This window comes from Ursus americanus, chromosome 27 (assembly GCF_024610735.1).
Source record: "Ursus americanus isolate L20-20 chromosome 27, mUrsAme1.1.p, whole genome shotgun sequence".
In the NCBI taxonomy this organism is placed as follows: Eukaryota; Metazoa; Chordata; class Mammalia; order Carnivora; family Ursidae; genus Ursus; species Ursus americanus.
In genome coordinates, this window is record NC_142153.1 from 24664636 (window position 1) to 24678987 (window position 14352).

The 14352-nt window shown below is 46.8% G+C and overlaps 1 protein-coding gene across 4 annotated transcripts in view; it reads right to left on the reverse strand.

Annotated features, from left to right (window-relative positions):
- Positions 1 to 399: 399 nt before the first annotated feature.
- MFHAS1 (multifunctional ROCO family signaling regulator 1) overlaps positions 400 to 14352 on the reverse strand; it is a 96015-nt gene continuing 82062 nt past the window's right edge. Inside the window, exons 2-5 of one of the 4 annotated variants that reach the window (XR_006782054.2) lie at positions 13006 to 13132; positions 7482 to 7592; positions 4385 to 4563; positions 400 to 3163 (exon numbers count right to left, since the gene is read on the reverse strand). Coding sequence is in view for 1 of the 4 variants with exons in the window: in XM_045810865.2 (XP_045666821.1) it covers positions 3130 to 3163; positions 13006 to 13132 (161 nt within the window). In the remaining 3 variants the exon portion in view is untranslated. Of the gene's footprint in view, positions 3164 to 4384; positions 4564 to 7481; positions 7593 to 13005; positions 13133 to 14352 lie in introns of those variants that run through there. The other 3 variants (XR_006782053.2, XM_045810865.2, XM_045810867.2) reach the window with 3 other exon arrangements.

Here is a 14352-nt window from a genome sequence, read left to right on the forward strand (position 1 = left end):
TTCTAAGTTTGAAGAGAAAAGAGGCAGCGTTTTATGTGTGCATTTACTGAGATTTTACTTATTTGACACAGAGAGAGACATCAAGAGAGGGAACACAAGCAGGGGGAGAGGGAGAAGCAGGCTTCCCGCTGAGCAGGGAGCCTGATGTGGGGCTCCATCCCAGGACCCTGGGATCATGACCTGAGCCGAAGGCAGACGCTTAACAGCTGGGCCACCCAGGCGCCCCAGAGGCAGCGCTGTAAACAGGGACCCTTCAGTTTTCCTTGTGGGGACTCCACCCCTCCAAGAGGGCTGCCACATCCATCTCCCATTAGCTCAAAAGCAACTTAAAAATATAAAAGTTATTCCTAGAACTGAAACGAAAGAAACCGAGAAACAAAAACAACTAAACTCTGCAAATATAATTGCTTAACCATTTCTTCGTATTTTTATTGAACTTTTTTGAATTTTTTTTTTTAATTTCTGCCCAGTCAAGACAATTCAAGGGGAAACCACAATTACAATTTACAAACTGTGGCATGAAAAAGAACACACACACACCCCACCAGGAATTGTACCAAACCCTTTCCTTTTTATTCATTCAAAAGAGTCCAATGCGCAAATGTCACATATGAGCACTGTCATTTTTTTTCTTGGAAGGGGGAAAAAACATTAATTCTGGCAGCACTCGTACAATTCCAGGAAGTGGTTTTGATACCACAAGTTGCAGGAATAGAAACCATAACAAACTTGAAGGGCGCTTGTTTGCAAGGCAAAGGGACAACTGGGTCTCGAGAGACCCCCCCTTGTGCTTTAGTGAACTGCCTGTCAGCCTCGGCCGGCTGTGCCTTCCCAGGTGCGCAACTGCCTGCATAGACACGGGACATTCCTGTAGAGCAGAGTGTTTTCTGTATCTCCAACCCTCCCCCCACCCTGAAGCAAGGTCTCGAGCTTTCCTGGAGCTTCTTCTGGTCATGTGACCCTCAGGCACGAAGACCTTTTTGCTAAAACACACGTGACACCAACATTTCTTCTTATACCGCTTCTCTAGGGTTCAGATGACAGCACAAAAAGTCACTTGTCAAAAAATAGCAGATATTAAGAATGTGGGCATTTATGTTCATAAGAATAACAAACATTTTGCAGGGTATGTCACCCAAAGGAGCATTTTTTTTTTTTCATTTAATATGGTCCCCTGGGGAGATAGCCTGAAGTCACATCCTGAAAAGTCTTTGCGGAAGACTGGTCCACGTTGGGAAACGGGACAGTTTAGGAACCGTCTCATGCCAACTACAAAACTCCTATGCCCAACAATTCGATGGTCCATAAAGAAATTAAATGTTACCATTAGGCTCACACGCACACACACGCACACACGCATGCACGCGCACGCTCACACAAGAACTGTGACAAAAGGATTAAGCAGGTGATCTTGTGACTGTTCTAAAGAGAAATGAAATCTCAAAATTGAGGTGTTACATTCAAGTATCCAAAAATGCAGAGAGTCTGATCCCATTTGATTTTATGGCCGTGAGAAATCATACTCATTTAACTGAGGGTCTGGAGTTAGTGAAGTCAACGCCTGGGGCACAAAATCTACAAAAATCACCTTGGGATTTTTCACAATGCAGCCGCTTGCTAGTTTGTTATTCCTTTTAAAAATACGTCGAGACCTTGTACACTGGCATTGCAAGAGTCAATACTGGATAAAAGAAGGAAAAGAATAATACCAGCTGACTCACTTTTCATGCCTTACGCTGGTGAGAAACTGTTTTGCACATTTTTCCATCAACACACAGAGGAGGCAGCTGTAAACAGAGTCCTTTACATTCTTCAGAGAATGTGTTACTACTCAGCAGATACGTTTGGCCTCGATTCGGAGTGGATAAGAGAGCAATTTGCTTTGCTTTTCACGGTTTACTTTGTGGACCCTGAACGACAATGGTTTTGCTAGTTCTTGGCAGGTGACCATCCAATCGGGGGCTCTGTATTTCTAAATAACCAACGTGGGATCATGCCCTCCAGCGAGGCAACTCCCTATCGTAAGGTCTGACAGCCCGATGCGGGAAGCTGTCAGAGTGCTCTGCTAAATTTCACAGACTCTGCTGCAGAGAGAGAGAGAGAGAGAAAGCTCGTGAGCTCTGCACCATTCACAACTGACTCCTGATTATCTTTAGCTAGTGAAAGACTCAGGTTCTCCATGGACGCGTTGACCCCTCTGTCCCCCTCCCCTGAAGAATCCCAGCACCAGGCCTCCCTCGGAACATCACACAGTGACCACGCACTGTCAAAATGAAACCCCTCCCGGGGCAAGGACCACTTGGCCCGGCGCTTGTGGATGGGTGGGCAGAGTGAAACAGGAATCCTACCAGCCTGCCCGACAAACAGGCTGACAGGCAGGGACCTTTATTTCAAAGACGGGGAGGAGACACTGCCTGACATACGCCTTTAAGGTCCTTGCTGATTATCGGCAACCTCTATGACCCCAACACTTAATCCGTGGGCAGAGAGATTTTTTTTTAATCTCAGAAGGATTAAAGAATAAAGAATGAACAAAATGGTCTTAAGCTAAAATAAGAAATCAGCCCCATCTTGGCACAGTTCTCATGCAGAATATTGCACCCAGTGTGAACTAACGCTAGAAGCATCAAACTGTATAAATTTAAATGTATTTGCATATTATAAAAATAAAGATAAACATATACATATTTTACACTAGTTACGGAACAGCAATGAACGGTCAGTCGATCCCTCTTTCACATTTAACAGAACTGAAATCTGAGTGCTCAAAACACGGCCACCTGTACTGGAACTATGGCTTTTATGTGCACAGAAAACAAAATCCCTGAGAAGCCATTTGACTTTTTTTTTTTTTTCCTTTTCTTCAAGTAGCGCTCTCCTCGGAGGATCACAGTTCTGAGGTTCAGGTTGTAAAACATTTGCTCCATGTTCTCCCCCAGCCTCCCCCCGCCCCCCCTCCCCACTTCTGCAGGAGGCCAGGTGCTCGCCCTCCGCAGCAAGGACCCTGAACGTCTATTCGCTCAAGTGCACGGAACACGTGTGGGAGTGTGGAGGGTCTGCCAGGTATGAAAGATGGTCCAGGTGAGTTCGGATGCTCTCTTCTCCACGGAAATTCCAGAGCCATAGAAGTCATTGGTTTCTGTGCTTTTCACCAACGTTCTTCCTATATGGGTAGACGAGAAGAAAGCAGAGCAATGACAAAAGGGGAAAGGGGATGAAATTCTCAAGGATAAGAACCGGAAGCAGTAAGAGGGATCGGTTTTTTGCGGATTCTAATTTCTACTTCTGGAATTCCTTATAAAAATGTAAACATCAGGCAACTCATGATCCTTCAAAGGAAAGCATCTTCTCACTAGAAAGCTGGGCAAACGCTTCTGTTCATGACATGAAGTCCAGACATAAAGAGGATCTATACTTGGGAATCACCACCTAAGCCACTGTAATTTCACAGCTGAACTACATTTCTAATCAAGAACCCCAAACTCTAACCACAGCCCTGGGTCCTTTCAAGAAACATCCATGGACACGCGAGCACGCACCCACACACACACACGCACGCACACACGCACACACATGCACATACAAGCTAAATAACCCTCTAGGAGTAGGAATCTATACTGAAAAGTGAGAATTTCTAGTTTAGGATGTGTACCTGGCCTAAACAGCATGATTTCCCTTAAAATGTTAGAGGCAAGGCTACCAAACTAAAAGCTGGAGTCATATGAATAGAAAATGAAGCAATTCCTGCATCACCACCTAATTAAACAGAGGGGCATTCAATTCTGACAAAACGGTTAGAGGGAAAAATGTCAAAGGTCCCCATCCCTTAAATGGCTTTCCTATAACGACACCCCGAGCCTCCACCCTCCATCTCTCGCAGTGCTGCTTGACTGCATGGAGACTGAGTGTAATATTAGCAACGTCACCAAAACTGCGCACCTCCCACTTACCAGCTACTTCCTACACGCCAGCAATTGCACCACTAGTCGCAGTGCATTATTCGATTAGTCCTCAATTCGTAACGCGCCCATGAGGTGAGCCCACCCTACTCTGCAACCACCAAGAAGGAAAAGAAGGTTCCAAGAGGGTAAAGAACGCACCTGCGGGGACACACCAGTGTGCGGCAGGGCCAGCCTTCAAGAAGGGTTATTTGACTCCCAAGCACGCTGCACGGAAAAAAGCAAGGTTGGGACGTTCGGAGCCCTAGGGATAGTTTCATGTTTCTCTGGCACTCGGGCCTGAGGACTTTTTGAAGGCCGGTTATTATAGTAAACTTCCCAGTAGAGAAAGTTGTGAAAACTGCCTCAAATTCAAGTGATAATATGATAAATCTAACTGTAAAGAGGATGGCAGTGTGAAAACTCACGTCTCCACCAGCGGTTACCTTTGGCGGTGTGAGCTCTGGCTTTGCGAGGGGGGTGTGCTGTGCCAATGTCGTTCTCACTGACTCTAACGAGCCTTTGGATATGCAGACGGTTGTGTCTGGCTGGCTGTTCCCCTGAGCCACACGTAGGACAGAAACACAAGAATTTCTAAGCAAGGGCACCAAGAGGGAATAGTCCACTGTTCAAGAGAGAAAAAAAGGAAACCAGTTTGAGTATATTTCCACACTGATACTGCTTTTCATGTTTAGGCTCTTAAGGGAAGGAAAGAGCCATCAAATCACCAACCTTCCCCACCTCACACTGCTTCTCCATCCTCAAAGATCCACCTCAAATGCTACTTCCTGGAACTCTTCTCCATCCTTCCTGGTAGAGTTCCCTCCTCTCGGTGCCCACGGGACTTTGTCGATACACCCACTGCGGCAGGGATCACATTGTAATTGTAATTAGACACTCACATGTTTGTTCGGTTATGTCTCTGATTCCTATTCTCCCCAAAGAGACTATCAGATTCGTGAGGGCAGGGTCTGTCTGGCCATTTCTGCAGCCTTAGCACCTGGCACGATGCCTAGAGGGTAAATCCTCAACAAAGCCCTGAATGAATAATGAATAAGATGTGATGAGAAAGTCACAGGTGAAAAACAGCCAAGATACTACGAGACCATTACTGTCATGGCAGTGTGTGAGAAGTGAGGCAAAGAGTGACTGATTACAGGTAGAAGGGTTGAAGACGGCATCTCAGAGAAGCTGAGGGACATGGGCCTTGGCCTTAGGGACAGTGGGCCTTCCCCAGGTCAGAGAGGAGGGGTGGCAGCTAGCCAGGGGCTGAGAGCCAGTCAGCCGCGCGGTATGATGGACCCCTCCCACAGTAAGGGAGTGTCGCATGTGTCAGCAGGGGGGCTGGGGACTGTGAGTCATGCCCAGGGGTTTAAACTCGAGTCTATAATCACCAGGAAGCCATTTCAGGCGTTTAAATAGAGAAGTGGCAGGGTCCCACGTTGAAAGATAATATTGGTTTGAAGGACAAAAAGATTAGAGAGATGGAGGCCAGCTGAGACTCAAATACAGGTATCTCGGTAGGGACAGGTGCATCCAGAGGAAAGCACAGGTCCAAAGAGAAAGCGGTCTGGCCCAACGTACTCATGTTAAGGCACACTGAAAAGATGGGAGAACAGGCGTCTGCAGAAGGCTGCATGGGGCGGGGGAGTGGGAGAGGGAACCACTGCAGCCGGCAGGCTTCTAGGTTGGCAGAGGGGTGCAAAGCAATACCACTCCACTGACGGAGAACACGGAGAGGGAAGGCTGTAATTCACACCTACAAAAGCCACGGGCCATCCGGGGACTTGCAGCAGGCTGCCGGCAAGACCGGTCAGCGTGGAGGCTCAGACCCAGCACTCTCTCGGGGTACTGAACCTACTCTTCCTGGAGCACAGCACAATTCTTCAAGGTAGTGAGAAGATAGGCTGAAACTGAAGCTATCCCATGTTGCACGAACCAGGTCTTTCATTTCCTGTTTTCTGATGCTGTTTTCGTCTGGGCCCTGGCTGCCCCTGGAGGGACTGCCCTGCCAGCGATAGGCAGTTCCCAGAGATAGCAAACAACTGCAGTGTGAGTGTGCCTCTCAGTGCACACCGACTCTGCAGAGCCCACACCCTGCGACCACCTCCTTTATCAGGCTCCGACCGCGCAGGCCACTATCTGCCCTCCTCACTCCGGGGCCACGGATCAGACACCCAGCGACTGCCCCTGCGCCCCACAGCCCACTGAAACTACTCAGACTGGCCATGCCCAGCCAGCACCTTCCCAGGGAAAACACGATACAGGCTCATGCCCGACCCTGGCACTTCCCCTGGGAGTCCCCGGGGCCTGGCACGCGCCCTCCTCCTGGGCACTGTCCCCCATAAGCTACCCTTTCAATGGCACTCAATTCCTGATCTCTTGGCCTTACGATACCCTCAATGTTCCGTTATGACACTACATTTTAAAACAAACGTGTAAGTAAGAACTTGGTGTGAAGACAGCGCCAAACCTGGGAGCCACGATGTGAGTTTTAGGCCCAGCCGCGCCGCTCAGTAACTGCGATTGTCAGAACGCGGCTCGGTCTGGAGCCCAGAGCTCCCGGCCCTGTGTGGCCTACGGGGTTGTTAGAAGCCAATGAGTTAGAGGGCTTTGCTCTGAGGGGTTCATCAGGCACCTCAGGCATTTGTGATCATGATATGAAAGAAACGATACCACTCGTCTCCTTTTTCTCCCAGGAAGATGGGGTTAGGACACTTCAGGGGGCCTTATATACAGATCCTGGCGGGGTGAAGGGGAAGGGAAGCCCACTTCTTCCCTACCCATCCAGCACACACGTTTACCTTCTGTGGGCTGGCACCTCAGCGAATAAACTAAACGTGGCTAGGCAAGTCAGCGAGCACATTTCATTCAGGATCTAGATTTGCATTTCTGAAATTCTGTTTTTTAGGATTACCTTGATATGCCACCCACAGCACACACCACTAACAGTCCTGGTAGAAAAAACAGCGACCGAGTTTACGGAGTGCTGTGCACTCTGGAAGGCATCGTGCCCACCGCTTCCCTCGCAGTGGTCTCTCCCTAAATGCTCACAACAACCCCACCAGACAACCACTTCTGGAACCGCAGCTGACAGAGGCCTATAGTCACAGCACCAACAAATCGCAGATTCAAACTCAGGCGGCGTAACTCCAGGGCCCGAACTGTCTTGAGAAAATAAATGCGAACACTACTTTTAAAAAGTTATTTGCTGTGTTGGTCCACTCGAGGTTTTCCTGATGTGACATCCGTGCATAATAAATTTTTTTAAATGACTTCTTTTTTCCAGCAAGGAACTAAGATGACGAAGGCATGCAATATCATAGTAAGTTTAGGCAAAAGAATCAAGCAGTTTCCTTATTCTTAATCCCCAAAGGCTTCTGGATTCTGGAGAAGCAAAGGAATTATAATCTTGAGATGCACTGCTGTATAGGCTCTCTTCATCCCAAACCCCACCCCACCCCTGTTTTCCCCCCTAAACTCTCGAGTCCTTAGGAAGCCCTTATCGATTTAAGAAACCCTCTCTGCTTCCCAGAGACTTACCCTTAAAAATTGGCGCTCCTAAAGTCACAGATTGGGTACAGTAAGAATGATGACATAGGGGAAAGAAGCACTATCTTTTCCATTTAATTTTCCAAGAAAGTATGGAGAGACCTAAGCAGAGAGGGAACAAATTCTAGTATCAGTGTGGCTGACGGGGCACTACATAATCCAAGAGACACTATTTCTCCTGGCCTGTGAACGCAGTGAGGCAATGCGCTGTCTCACTGCTTACAAAAAACACAGCAAAGCCATGTGATACACTCCATAGGCCACCTCCACATTTAGCTCCCTTTCTTCTGAAATACCATCCCCACCCAGTCGTGGTTTACAACTCTGAGGTCACTGAAAGATTCTCCATCATTATAAAGCCAAATTCGTGTTGCTCCATTGCTTTCATAAAAAAAGAAAGAGGGAAGGAAGGAAGGAAGGAAGGAAGGAAGGAAGGAAGGAAGGAAGGAAAGAAAGAAAAAAAGAAAGAAAGAAAGAGAAGGACCAAGTCCATACTAACTAATCTGAGTGCAGTCGAACATACTTTGCCTGTTTATCTGATGAGATAAAGGCCACAGAGCCTTCATCCTACTTTTTATAAAAGGGCTATTTCCATTGGTCTTAAATATCCCTATGTCATAACAATGGAACTGCCAAAATTCCTTTGCGAAGTCATCACTATATCTTTGGGACGACTTATAAACAGTAAGAAGCTAGAATTTACCGGGGTCTTGCTTGAATGGGAACACTACAGTATGTACGCAATGACCCAAGTTTAAAAGGTAGTTCTGAAAGGCAATGTCTTGGCCCTGCCCTTCATCCTTAGTCGTACTTTCTGGAAAAGGAGAAAGCTTATTAGCTCAAAAATGTTCCAACCAGCCCGTGTTTTCCAATTCAGTAACACATGAACTGCCCCGATCTGGATGAAGTTCCACGGTCGCGTCCACCACTCCAGGTGGAGTGCACACAGACGTGGGACCACCACCGGGGAAATGGCAGCTGGCAGGAGATAAAAATGATATAGTCTCATTTCCTGTATGTTTAAGGGTCAGTCCATTAAGAAACCACACGGAAGAATGTGGATTGCATTTCAGTATGCCTTAAGGTAAAAACATTTTTATATGCTAACCTATTGGATTCTGTCTCTTAGATGAAAATCAGGAGATAACCTGGGTCATCGGGCAGTTTATCGGAGTCTATATTTTACTTGGTATATTTACTTGGGGTTGGTCTAAACCTCTCTGGAAATGAGAGAGAGGAACATTCTACAGGGTATCTAAAAATAAAAAGCAAACAGTGACCTGCCATTTGCCTAAAGAAGTTCACGTTTACTTCTGCACTGACTGGAATTTTAAGTGTCTCAACACACAGGGCAGGCAGGATGAAGGCAGGAATTCACAACCAAAATTTTTAAAAATAAACTTGAAAAAAATGAATCTAGTTTCTCCTTACTTCCCTGAAAGGATATTTTCGCCTCTTATGACTTATCATGTCCAAGACTCAGTACCCTTTCCATGTCTAGGAGTCAGGCTGACCATTCAGAATTTCTGAAGGATGAGTATGCGAGATGTTGGGTGGGGGGATTAAATGGCGAGAACCCTTTCACAGTGTACCATGGATCAAGTCACCAGGATGAAAGTTTTAAATATCTTACAATTTTATTTGGCAATTACACTTTTACTAAAGCTAAAAAAAAAAAAAAAAAAAGATCAGTGCATGCCATGGGTTGAGGAAGGGAAGAGGAAGGGAGGCATGATAGATGGAGTGTGGATGACTTTCTGGGCAATGGACATAGTGGTTTTGATACAATCATGGTGGATACACAAACCCGTGGAACGGACAGCACCAAGTGTGGCCCCTGAAGTAAAGTGTGGGCTTTGGGTGACGACGGCGTGTCAGTGTGGGCTCATCTGTTACAAATGTGCCACTCTGCTGGGGGACGTCGATGTGGGGTAAGCCGCCGTGCGTGGGGGGGGGGGGGACAGGGGATCTCTCTGTACCTTCTGCTTAATTTTGTTGGGCACCTAAAACTGCTCTACAAAATAAAGTTTATGGTTTGAAAAAATGCCACCGATACGACAAAAGGAAAAAGAAAGGAAGGTCTGAAGAAGGCTGATGTCCCTGCAAGCAGCTTCACCTCTACTGTCCAAAAAACGGTGGGCGAGCAGCGGGGGGAGGGCAAGCAAGTCACTCCTTTAGACTGAATTAGGCCAAGAAGAACACTTTATAAGAATTTCTTTGAAACTCATAAATCTGCTTAATACCAACACACGAGGCGGCAAAACCATTCCTGAAAGTGACACGAGCCAATGTCTTGACTGCACAGAACCTGGTGTTGCGTTACACAGAAGTGGCTGCAAACGGGCACACGTTTCCTTTGGGAGTGACGAGAACGTCCTACAATTAGACCGTGGTGACGGCTGTGTACCACATGATAATATGGCAGTAATCCCCGCATCCTTTAAAACATGAACCAGACAGAATCCACATATCCTTAAGGAGGTCAGAATTTTTCAGAGCAACCTAGCAAATGTGCTGCGAGGTGAACTTTCACCCCATCTCAAAAGCAAATACCCTTGAAAATCAGCCCCGGAGAGTCAAAGTATGAAGGTGACTCCCATTTCTACCTGGTAATCAGCACGGAGGACAAGAAGCCACTCAGCTCCTCAGTGTCCCCCCTGGAGGGTGAGGCAGAGGAGAGGTATCTCATTCGTGTGACCTCTTCCCAATGGAAAGCTGGGGGCGACCCTAACTGCCAATCACCAAAACAGATGATGGGAAAAAAAAATCACTACCTGCTCTTTATTCTCTGTCTCTCCCCACAGGGAAATAAAACACAGACAGATTTTAAAATGAGAAACAGAAAAGCTTGGAATTTATAAGGAAGATCCAATCAAGTAATAGTTCCGATGGTTTTTCTTTCTAAAGCGCATGGCAGCACCATTATTTTATACATGGTCAGAGGCAGGCTTCAAGTTAAATGACAAGTCTCTGATTTGACCTGTAAAGGAGAGGAGTAAGCTGGTTAAAGAGCTTGGATTGTCTTTTCAAAAACCACCATGAGATCTAGATCATTGACGTAGGAGTAGAGGGTGATGATTCTGGTAGGCCTGGAAGAGTTTTCTGGCTGAGGCCTGTTGTCCTGGCATAATTATAAAGAGCGCTCCTGTCACCCTCAACCCTTTCCTGATTTGAGCAATAAAATACCGATCCATGTAGCATGGATCAGCGTTGCCTTGGTGCTGACGACTGGTTATTGACCACACAGAGGCTCTGTAGCCAAAGATAAAGTGCACTGGCAAGGGAGCCCATCCTTAGACTCAGGGAGGGACCCTGGCAATCAGGAAGTCCCAGCATACACACTTTAGAATCAGCAGAGGGACTAGTTTTTCAGACCAGTGCCTGGCCCTTCGTCCTGGAAATTCTGATGTATCTGCCTGATTCAGAAAGACAGATCTCCACCTATCTACCTGCATTTTATGGGATGATGGAGAAGTAAAAGATCCGCCCACCATGACTTGCTGAAGTTAACTTGGCGGGGGTTGCAAAGCCAGTGCAGTAATACCCCAGACTCCCAACTTCTCCTGCCTGCTGGCAGCCCCACGTCTAACTGTGTGACCATAGGATAACCCCTCCTGTGACAGCGTCCCTCCTCAGTCCCCCAAAACTCCTGCTTTCAATACGCTGTCCTCGGCGTGTAAATCAGACCTCTGCTGGGCACGGCCAGGCCTGCACGTGGGTTTGTTTTCTGTCCATCGTATGAGACTTTAAAAAAAAAAAAAAATCCATTTTGAAATAAAACTACTCACATAGCTAGGTCAAAAGTAGTTCAATCCCTAAAGGTATTCTCTCCAGCATCTAGACATTGGAGGCTACGTGGCTCTGATTACCCAAGAGCTTAGAGCTGCTTATGCATTTAGTTATAATAAAGTGTGAGAGAAGGAGGGGCTGAGAGAGTTTTCTGCAGGCTGGTATAAATGGCTTTCTGTGGCAGTACAGTGAGAAGCCCCTGGGAAAACACCGATACAGCTGGCTCGGGGCCACTGTGGTTTCTCGTGCAAATGGATATGTTAACTTCTACCTCTATCTCGCTTCTTAAATGCCACGTGGCTGTAGCAAAACAAGAGGTTAACGACTGTTGCCGGCTCAGGAAAATCTACGCCAGTGCAAAGCGTATTGCAAACCGTTTCCCTCCATGTCACAGCTGCGACTTCTGTGAATCCCCTTAGCCTTTCCCTACGTGTGTCTGAAAGAAAGGGACCCATGTATACCAAAGAACGGTAACATTTCTGTCGTTTGATATGTTCGGGACGGGATGCTCTGGTTAATATGAAGTGTACTACGTAATCCTAAGAAGAGCTTCGCGATGTCACGATGTCTTAGGGTCACATGAATGATGAATTAGACTGTGTGCAGCAGGTTTGCTAAAACAGCATTCTGCATATCCAGCCTGAGATCAGCGTTCCCCTTGGGCATTCAGGGATCTTTGCCAGCAAAGATGAATTAAGGATGTCCTAATGAGTCACCCGGTTTGGAGACAGGGGCGGCCCTCTTCCACAACTGCGAAGGAATGAGGGCCCACTGAACCCCTTGCGCTGCAGACAACACACCAAAGTCAGGAAAAGGGACACTTTGGGGCAGAGGCATGAGCCCCATTCCGCACAGGGCTCTCTGGAACGCAGCCGCATGGCAAGTTGCTCAAGATGGGGAGGACAGGTCATCATTTTCAAAGCCAAATTTCAGAAGCACTCTATAAAAAGCTTATATATATGGGGAAAAAATTCTATGTGGTCAACTAGAGAGAAAAATGAAAGTCTGCTGCCAGAATACTTTTCTGTACAAGTCACGTCGCCGCCATCCCCCAGATAACGAGATCTGCTCCAAGACCATGGCCGCCACTTCTCAAGAGTATTGAGAACAGGTATTTCATCTCTGTTTAGGAATGGCCTGTTTGGTTCCTAATACTACAAACGCCCAACCCAGGAGGAGTGTGATGTATAATAAATACTAAGCTGACACTGTGTGCAAGTCAGCTCACATACACTCTGTGTGTGTAAGTCTGTCTGGGGAAGGTGGGAGCTTCCTTCTGCACAGCCGCTGATTATGAAGGACTGAGAATCAGACATCTACAGAGAAAAATAAGGTATTATAGATTCTCTGTAGGCTTTTCTTATTTAATGGGCCCTCACTGTTCTCACTATCCATTAAAAAATGCTCTTTTTGGAGGCATATACCTGCAAATACACTAAAAGTCAATTAATTACATACTTTAAATGAGTGAACTGTATTCTATGTCAATAAAGCTGTTAAATCCTCTTTTATCAGCAAAGCAAAAAAAAAAAAAAAATCACAAGGAACAAAAGAAAATTCCTACTTTGCTACATAAGCCATGGTGTCTACGTCACCTAGGTATCCGGGTCTGCCCTGGGAGAGTCTTCAAGGTCTGCTGAAAGGTACTTTAACTTGGCTTCTTGCTGTCACAACTACTGAGGCACAATGGGGAGTGAGGGACAGGGGTACCACGTCTGGAACTCACTTAGAACAGGGGCTGATCACAGTCGGTGTAGGTGGGTAAACCAAGGCAACATTCACTCGTTCGCTGCCGTTCTTAGGGCAAATGATCTCTGCCACTCCTTCTGGTCTGGGCTGACTCAGCAACTCCCCTGCAGGAAGAGAGAGAAAATGCATTCATGATATGCACCTTACAAATGGGACCGTTTCACGGAGTAATACAACGCTTAGGGACGGGGATGGGGGAGCAGCAGGGAGGACGGCAGGTCGTGAGGAAGCAAAGGGTCTCTAGATGATGGACGAGAACAAATACACACTCAGAATCACAAGACTGGCCCTGCTCCCACTCCACTGCCTAAATTCTCATCTGTGTCACCACGGAGAACATTCTTGTGGCTATGGTGTAAAGGCCATCGTTCCAGACAAAGACAGCCTCCGCCAGCATTTTCCTCACCTTCCTTTCCACAGACTGACTCGGGAGATCTTTATCTAGATGTCGTGGCGAATTGAGCCAGGATCCCTAGAGCCCAGAGAAGCAAGGGCTGCCAAGGAGGTATCTGTAATTAGCATTCGGGGCAGATGGGATTTGGGCAGACCACAGCAGTCTTTCAAAAAAGCCCTGCAGAAATGATCTGGAAATGCAGCCGACTAAAGGTGTCATCAAGGTAAACAGCCCAACTTCACCCTGGCAAGAGGATTTCCTAGGTAGGTATGCGTGGGGATTTGAAAGTGCCAGCATAATACTGTTTTATGAGTAATGGGGTCTAGTAAAAACAGACAATTAACTTAATGGATTACCACAATACCCAAAGGAAATCTGTGCGCTCTGCATGCCCCAGATATAATCTCTCTCCAACTAGATCATTAAGTCCCTAAGAGCAGTGGTGGGTTCCATTCCTTAGTTTCCCCTCCACCTTGTCTACTTACGGTCAGCACCCTGCCCTCTCTCTCTTCTCATGGCCAGCATGGTGCTCTCGCTCAGAGAAAATGCAGTAACTAGCTTCTAGCTGAGGATGCAACTTATTACTGCCTAAATCCCCCTACTTAAACCTAGAAGTTAAATAAACCAAACCAAGGACACTAAACGTATGCCAACTAGAGAAAGACACTACTAAAAATAAAACATCGACTCTTTGGCGGCCATCACTTGTATGACGGATCTGCAATTCTAGCGACCCTGAAGTTAAGCCAACAAAGGATAATAAAAAAAATCCTTTGCCTTAAAATACCCTATTTCTAAATGCCCTACCTTCAGCCGAACTCACAGTGATAAAGCATGGCCACGTGCCCGCCCTTGAACTGAGAGCTTGAAACGTACATCTCATTTCATCTGTGTGACGTCTCTGTAAGGGCTGCCCTCATTTTACCAATG